Source organism: Gastrolobium bilobum, unplaced genomic scaffold (genome assembly GCF_033153095.1).
Source record: "Gastrolobium bilobum isolate Gb01-03AN ecotype WA unplaced genomic scaffold, APGP_CSIRO_Gbil_v1 utg54511, whole genome shotgun sequence".
Classification (NCBI taxonomy): Eukaryota; Viridiplantae; Streptophyta; class Magnoliopsida; order Fabales; family Fabaceae; genus Gastrolobium; species Gastrolobium bilobum.
In genome coordinates, this window is record NW_026899791.1 from 59,636 (window position 1) to 68,155 (window position 8,520).

General features: G+C 37.4%; 1 protein-coding gene across 1 annotated transcript; it reads right to left on the reverse strand.

Annotated features, from left to right (window-relative positions):
* Positions 1–6,294: 6,294 nt before the first annotated feature.
* On the reverse strand, positions 6,295–7,556 carry LOC133293517 (secreted RxLR effector protein 161-like). The gene is made up of 2 exons (XM_061492092.1): positions 7,007–7,556; positions 6,295–6,407 (listed from the first exon to the last, which is right to left on the reverse strand). Exons 1-2 carry the CDS (start codon positions 7,554–7,556, stop codon positions 6,295–6,297), a joined length of 663 nt encoding a protein of 220 aa, XP_061348076.1.
* Between the last annotated feature and the right edge of the window lie 964 nt (positions 7,557–8,520).

Genomic DNA, 8,520 nt, shown 5'->3' on the forward strand with positions numbered 1-8,520 from the left:
AAAACTCAAACAGAGGGGGGGAAAAAGGAAGAAGAAGGAAATGAAGTAGTAGAAAAGAAAGAAATATTCAATTACCCATTATACTCCATTACATTGTGAATTTTATTACGCAAAATTTTCGAAAGAACTACGTAAACATCACTAACATTAGAATATAATAGGGAAAAATATTTTTGTTGTTGCTGCATGAATTTTTATCTACCACATACTTTGTATTTCCTAAAGTACATAGGCAACTTTTTTGACACAAACTATATTGCAGGGGATGTCCCATTTATATTTTTCTGTAGGACCCAATTCTTTTTTGTAACAACTGCAGGAAAGTTAAACCCAATATAATAACATACTTTTCCTATAAACTTTTTAACAAAAAAATAAAAATAAAATGACGGTCATATATGTTTGGTTTCATTCCTTCAGCTAGTCATTAAATATTAGTTTGAAAATGAAAAAAAAAATCCTTTTTTTATAAACTATCTGGTATCTTGCAGTGCCTGCTAATCCGGCCAGCTTTACAACTGCGGTATAATTCTTCATATTAAATTTTAACACATATACATGCCTTAAAGTTCGAACTCGATACCATAAGTTAGAGCTATATTCATTGTTAAGTTATAATTTTCTATGTGAACAAAAGAAGAGACGAAATTCACAATTAAATATTTGTATGAAGTTAAAAGGGGCAATTTATATAAGAAAAAAGAAAAATTAACAGATCACAACTAAATCAATGTATAAATTTGAAGGGGTGACCATCCTCCCTGATCCCTCCCTCTCTCTGCCACTGTGATGTATGTGTTTGGTGGTAATCATTGGCAGACTTACCTATGCGCAAATGTCCGCACTCGTGGACAGAAATATTTTGATTTTAGTTTTTTTTCTTTTTCTTTGTTGTAAGTCTTTATTTGTCTCTTGGTTCAATATTTATATTAGTCACGGTTAATTTGCAATGCAAATGTTAAGTACCTTTTTTGTGTTGAGATTAAATGTCAATAATTCTTATGGCAAAATACTATTTTTCAAGTAGTAACTGAAGAGATAGGATGAGTTGATTTTTTGAGTTTGCACACTTCAATCGCTCAACATAACAATCATTGGACATAGCTTCACTGTCATACTTGCTTCACTGGTAACATTTAATTTATGGGAAAAGTGTTTGTCCTTTTAAATGACACAACTTGTGTCATTTCACTCTCACAAAAAGCTGGAACCCACTCTCTTTTTTTTGTCCACCCTCTCCCGCATGATCTATCTCTTTCTCTCACTTAAAATGACACAATTTTACATCCTTTAAAATGATTCACATTTTCCCCTTAATTTATACATCATTTTTTACAAGTTTATGTTTCTTTTTTTTTCTTTTTTTTTTGTAAATACAAGTTTATGTTTCTATCTACCTAGAATTGCTATTCACCTTATATATTTTTCTTGTATTGATAAGTCAACTCTTCCATGTAAAAGTTATATCAAAAAAATTTCGAGTCAGCCCCCTCCACTAAATGTGTAGACATGAATTAATTTTTTTGGGTCCGCCACTGGTGATAATGAAAGTGAAATCTCTACTGAAAAGGTGAATGTGAAAGCATATATTTGATTATCCCCAGTATCGTATAGAAGAGGTTTAAAGCTTTACCCGGGACTCGTCTCAAATCAGACTAATCGTAAGTTTGGAATATCTTAAAAAAAAAAGTGAAATATTTACCAGCTACAATTTTATCTCAGGTTCAAATTTTTCATAGATGACATGGAATGTTATTGGACATTTAAGTGACTAGCAAATAAAAATAAAAACCTTGGACATAGCATATGCTATGAGTGTGTAACAATGACAACTAAATAAGCCGTCTACGAATCTCTTTTACAAATTTGAAAATTTTTGAAGTGGTTGGAAACACAGACTCCTTAATGGATGAAGAAGCAGGTGAATCTCTTGCTACAGATAGCGACAAAGATTTTGGAAGACGAGGTGAAGAGAACAAGTCATTCTCTGAAAAAGTGTGGCGTTGAGAGAAGCCAAATTTCCCAAACTTTTCTTTAGCATCATGTAGGTTTCCCTTCAAATTCATCTTAACCTTCTTATTCTTGGGGTTACTCCAAGGCTTATTGATAAAGGAAAATTTTGGTTGAGTTGAATCAGGTTTTGTTGGTTCATGCAACTTAACAGGTGCAGGAACAATTGAAGAAACAATGGGTGGAACAAAATCTAGGGCTTGTGGTGGGTCTTTGGGTAAACCAGGCTCCTCTTCCCATTTGAATGGAACCACACTTTGTTTATCACTGAAGTAGAGGCTTGGGGATTTTTCAGCAGATAATGATGGCTTTGCGGAGAGAAGTTTGCCCATAATTGCATTATTTCCATGGAGGATTGATTTTGGTGGAAAATCTTCACTGCCCATTTTGTTGCTAGCTGCTTGAAATATTGAAATGAAATTGCACACCATTTTATCTTAAAATAATAGTAGTGAGAGTTATGAGATATGGACACAAAATTGGAAGGAAATATGAATTAATGCCATAATACGTGGTAAAAATCATTTACAATCGTGACAAATCCAATCAAATCTTTGATTTAAAGTTTTTTTATTTTTTTTTATTTTTTTTATAATTTCCTTGCTTTCATCCAATCATTTTTTATTTTGGTAAATTCAATCAACTTGAATTTGCATGGTCTTATAGAAAATTTTAAAACAAATGAATTGAAAAGGGGAAGGTGTGAAATAAAGGCATTAATCTTGGAGTTTGAAGATTCTTTATTCAGGAATATTATCAATAGAAAAAGGAAACAAACTCCGTGTAATAATGGGCAAATCGACATGTTTGATTTTTGTTCTGGATGAACATAAGTATGGTTATGGTATTGCTGAAGTTTCCCTGGCGTTAGGCAGTTATCCTTAATATTTATAGCTCTGTCTTAGGTAGTTACTATAATCGTGAGTTGTTATCCTCACTATCATGTAATCGTGGTAGGACCCACATTTGGCTTCACTAGGCGGTTAACTTAACTGCTTCTCCGGGTAAAGGTACTTCCGGGTTCCGTCAGAGGTTTTCCTCAGCTAAAGATACCCGGATGTATTAACCCGGAACATTAAGCCCCCAAGCTCGGAGTTTAATGGCTATTTTTACTTCGAGTTTAGTCTTTATCTTATCTCTTACGATTTCTTTTACTTTATTATATATCTGCACCCTCATTAAATGCTTCTTGCCTATTCAGCTTCTGATAGTCATTTGTCACCTCCCTATTGCCTTGGTCTTCGAAACGACTTGACACTTGAACAGACGTGACCTGACATCCATCATTACTTTTCAAAATTTGAAACGACGGTTGCTTTTCACCTGCTTTTATTACCGCGTGTCTTTACTGTTTTTTCATTTACTCTTTCTCACTGTTTACAGATCAAGTCTTCTGCATCTTCTTCTTCCTTCTTCTCTTCTTGCATATTTCTGGTTCTTTCTTCTTTCTACATTTTCGTGCAATTTTCTTGTGAACTTTGCTGTAACGCTGCTACCTTTGGTTGTTACTCGTCATCCGGTTGTTGCTCTTCATCTGGTTATACAAGTAAGTTCCTTTATCTCGCTACGTGCCTTATTTTCTTGTTTCTTGCTTAATTTTGTCATTAATTTTGAAAAATTGTTACCTGCATCTTTAAGCCTTATCATAGCAAACTTGCTTATTCTCTTGAAAAAGACCTTTGTTGTCTTTATACCTTCATCTTCTTTAATTTTCCTTTACCGGCTTTATAGGTTCTGGACGGATTAGGAATCCACTTTTAACCACCATCTTCTTCAGTTGAAATTTTAACTTGTAATATATCTTCTAAACTATATTTCCTTGGTACCTTTCCGTCCAGGCCATGCCGTCGAGGAATCGTCCCTACCGTTCACTTCCACTTTCTCGCTTCGCACTACCTTCTACTGTGGAAGGTTTATAATGGGTTGATGAAGAAGCTCTAGGACTTCGTTTTCCATATGAAAACCATCCGAGTAATCTTCACACCGCCTTACAATCAATCCCTTTATTCCGTGACTCCATTATCACTTCTTTCCGAGTTTCTATACCCGGAGAAGAAGAACGTATATGTTCACCTTCTAGGCAAAGTGAGAATTCTTTCTTTTTTGCCTATAAATGTTTATTTTCTGAGCTCAAGGTAACCTTACCTTTCACCGAGTTCCAAATGGACGTCCTGAACCATCTTAAAGTCGCCCCCTCTCAACTTCATCCAAACAGCTGGTGCTTTTTACATACCTTCGAGATAATTTGTAGATCTTTTGGGTTCACTTACTCTTTTCGGGTCTTCTTCTGTCTATTCGTCGTGTTCCGAAATGCTATCGATAAAGGAAGTACTCGCCATAGTTGGGTTTCTTTAAAAGCCCGCCCTGGATTTCGCTGGTGTACTATATATAAAGACAACTGGAAAAATTTCAAAGAAGATTACTTCAAAATTTGTATACCTGAAGCTTTTCCGGCTACACCATCTGCCTCTTCTTCCTCTTCTCAATCTGCCTCTCCTTCTGCTTCCTTTCTGGATCAAGACGGAGCTCCTCGATTCCCTCTCAGTTGGAACCAACATCATTATACTACACCTGCTAAAGTTTTTAACTAACTCAAAGAATTTGAGTACTGATGAATTTGAAACTTTCACATGGTTCAAAAATCTGACTTCCGCGTTAGCCAAGCAAAATGTTTCTATCGTTCCTCGGTCTATTTTATCATATAAAGATTCTCCTACTTGGATTTGCAAGAAATTAAGTAAGTGACTTACCTCCTGTCCTTATATTATCATACGTACTCGACTTTTAACTTTATATTCATTGTATTTTTTTTTCAGATAAAACCATGGATCCGACCTTTTTTGCTCGCCAAAAACAAAAAGCTGCTCGCCAAGATGATTCTACTGCGTCTGGAAATAAGATTCCCTCCTCGGCTTCTGGTGAGAAAGAAGGCTCTCTTACCCCTTCTTCTATTCCGGCTACTTCCGCCACGGGTTCTATTCCTAGTGATACTATAATACTGGATATGGACCCGCCTGTTGATTCTGGAGAACTCCAACATAGAAAGCGAGTTCGGATCAATGAACCTAGTTCTGAGTCACCTATTGAGAAGTCTTTAACTCCTTTTTCTTCTGTGATTGCTACCCCTTTCTCTAATCCTCCTTTTATAAAAAAGTTACAACCTTGCTTTACTCCTGGACTCCGCGAAAAATGGGATAAGTTTTCGTTGGATCAATTAATTGCCAAATTTACGGGGATCCGAGATAACTCTCTCTGTGATGCCCACTACAATGAGATGGAGCTTTTAGCATTGGCTGAACGTCAACAACTGTTAACTGAACTTAAAGAGTTACAACTCTTTAAGAACAATTTCAAAGCTGAACATGCTCGCCTGACTCAAAGAGCCGAAGCTGCCGAATTTGTTGCTCAGGGGTTTCAAATTAAATTCAAAGAAATCGAAAGAAATCAAATGACGAGCTTACTACTCTGAAACGGGAAAATGACGAGCTGACAGAGGTTCGTAAGTGTTGAAGAAAAATTGCGAGGATTCGAACTTCCGAGTAACTGAATTGGAACTGGAAGTAGAAACCTTGAAGAAAAATGTCGCCTCGTTACAACAAGTTGCCGAGGACATGGACTCCAAATATGTTGCCTTTGGTCATCAAATTCGCGGCTGGGTTGTCGACCAAGTGAAGTTCTTCAACCCGGACTATGCTCTTCCTAACTTAGAAAAAATTGACACATTCAACTTTGTTGATAATGGCCGACTATGCACCCATAATGAAAAAGGATCCATTATTGTGCTCGCCACCTGCCCCTCCTAGTACGTGGGCGCGGCCTCAACTTCTGACAAGACTACCTCAGAGGACACCCCAAAAGATGCTTGAAAGAATGGGATGCCACTTATATTTTGTACTTATTTTGATTTTGCTTGAATGACTGTTTGTTTTGTAATGACTATGGTTTGTCTTTTGAATTTGCAGCATCTAATAGTAGAACAAGTATCTCTATGGGTTTGAATTCTCTTCTTATTGTCTGAAAGCTAGACAAATGTCGGGTTCAAGGTTTCTCTACGGTAATGGCATCCTTTCACACACCTAAGATGCTCCTCCAGTCAAAGTCTTCCTGGAAGCTTATACAGGTACATTCAAAATGAATATTTTAGTAAATTAAGTAAATAACTCTTACAAGAATTTCTTAAGCCTTTTCTGGTTTATTTTAAAACTTATTTGACTAGCTTATGATCCAGGTGCTTACACAACATCACGTACTCACAACAATGCTTGATGCTTATTATCTGCCCCCTTACACACCCCCACCCTCTCCATGCTCTCTTGCATTTTTATCTGCAAGTTCCAGTCTTTGACAATATAAAATTGCAGTAGTCATTTTTCTTGCTGCTTCTTGTGCTGATGCTCCTTGAAATTATTAATCAGAAAATTTGTCTACAATGCAGGATTACGAAGACTCTAGAAAAGCTCAGGCCTCCTTCAGTGATAGAACTGTTTGTAATTCACAGGTCCTCTAATAGTGTTTCTCTCAAACACTCAAACACACAAACAAGTCTCTGAATATACCTCTTTGAATTACTTTCTATTTCAAGCCTCTTTAAACAATGGTTTACATAGAGCTATTTATAAGTAATAGCAAATAACTAAGAATACTAATGACCAACTTAGGAAATCTAAACATAATAATGACTACTTCTTAGAAACTCTAAACTCATTAATGTCCACTAACAAATTCCTAAGGGACACACCCCTTTACCACAAAACTCTTCATTTTCTACTTTCTTTAATTAAATAAATTTTAAACCCAACAAAACTCCCCTGTTAAACTTTAATATCTCTAATGTCCTTCATTCCCATCTTCTTCTTGCAATTCTCAAACAACAACGTCGGCAGGGGCTTTGTGAAAATATCTCCAACTTGATCTCGGCTTGCAACATGAGTGAGCTCCACCTTTCCTTCTCTGACTTGATCTCGGATGAAATGAAACCTGACATCAATATGCTTACTTCTCTCATGATTGACCGGGTTCTTTGCTAACTCGATCGCTGATTTGTTGTCAACCCGGATCTCAGTTGAACTGACTTGCTCTTGCTCCAACTTGCTCAATAAATTTCTCAACCAAATTGCATGGCACACGCACCAGGAAGCAGCAACGTACTCGGCTTCGCATGTAGATAAAGTCACAATGGGTTCCTTCTTCGATACCCACGTGAAGGCCGTGTTTCCCATGAAAAACACATAGCCAGCTGTGCTATTCCTGTCATCAACATCTCCACACCAGTCGTTGTCTGAATATCCCACCAGCTTGTAATTGTCCGACTTCGAATAAAGAAGTCCTTGAGAGATTGTTCCTTGAACATATCTTAGAATTCTCTTTGCCGCCTTCCAATGAGTATACTTCGGCTCTTCCATAAATCGGCTTATTATTCCAACACTCAGACACAGATCCGGCCTCGTACACGTCAAGTACCTCAGACTTCCAACTAGACTCCGATAAACACTCGGATCTACCTTTTCTCCTCCATCATATCTTGAAAGTTTAACACCGGGTTCCATGGGGGTTGAAAACGGGTTGCAATCACTCATTTTAAACTTCTCTAAAATTCCTTTTGCATAGGCTTCTTGAGAGACGAAGATCCTGGATTTGTCTTGTCTGACCTCCAGACCAAGAAAATATCTCATCAGACCGAGATCCGTCATCTCGAACTCCTTCGTCATTTTCTTCTTAAAATCTTGAATCATCCCTTCATAATTACCCAAGAAAATCAGATCATCAACATATAGAGCAACAAGTAGAATTTTACCTCCTTTCTTCTTCACATATAGTGCATGTTCATACGGACATTGTTCAAGTCCATCCTTCTTGAAGTAATTGTCAATTCTTGTGTTCCAGGCTCTTGGGGTCTGCTTCAATCCATACAAAGCTTTCCTCAGTCTCAACACTTTTCTTTCTTGTCCGGCTTTCATGAATCCCGGAGGTTGTTCCAGATACACCTCCTCCTCGAGTACTCCATTTAAGAATGCCGACTTCACGTCCATCTGATAGATCGGCCATCCGAATTGGGCTGCTTGAGAGATCAACAACCTGATTGTCTCCATTCTTGTTACGGGTGCGAACACCTTGTCATAGTCAATGCCAGCCTTCTGCCTATACCCTTTCGCTACTAGCCGGGCTTTGTATCTTTCGATCTCCCCCTTAGCGTTCATTTTCTTCTTGTACACCCATTTAACACCAATAGGCCGACTTCCTTTGGGCAGCTCGGCTAACTCCCACGTCTTGTTCTTTTCTATTGCTTTAATCTCCTCCTCCATGGCTGATTGCCATTTCTCATCTCGGATAGCTTCTTCAAAACTCACTTCTTCAGAATCTGCCAACAAACATACCAAGTGTGCTTCGTTAGTTGAGTCATACAAGTCTTGCAAGCTCCTCAATCTCGGTTGTCTCTTCTTTTCATCATCAGAGATTTCATGATTAGCTGGGATATGGGACGAAGGTTGTCCGACCTTAATTGTCATTTTC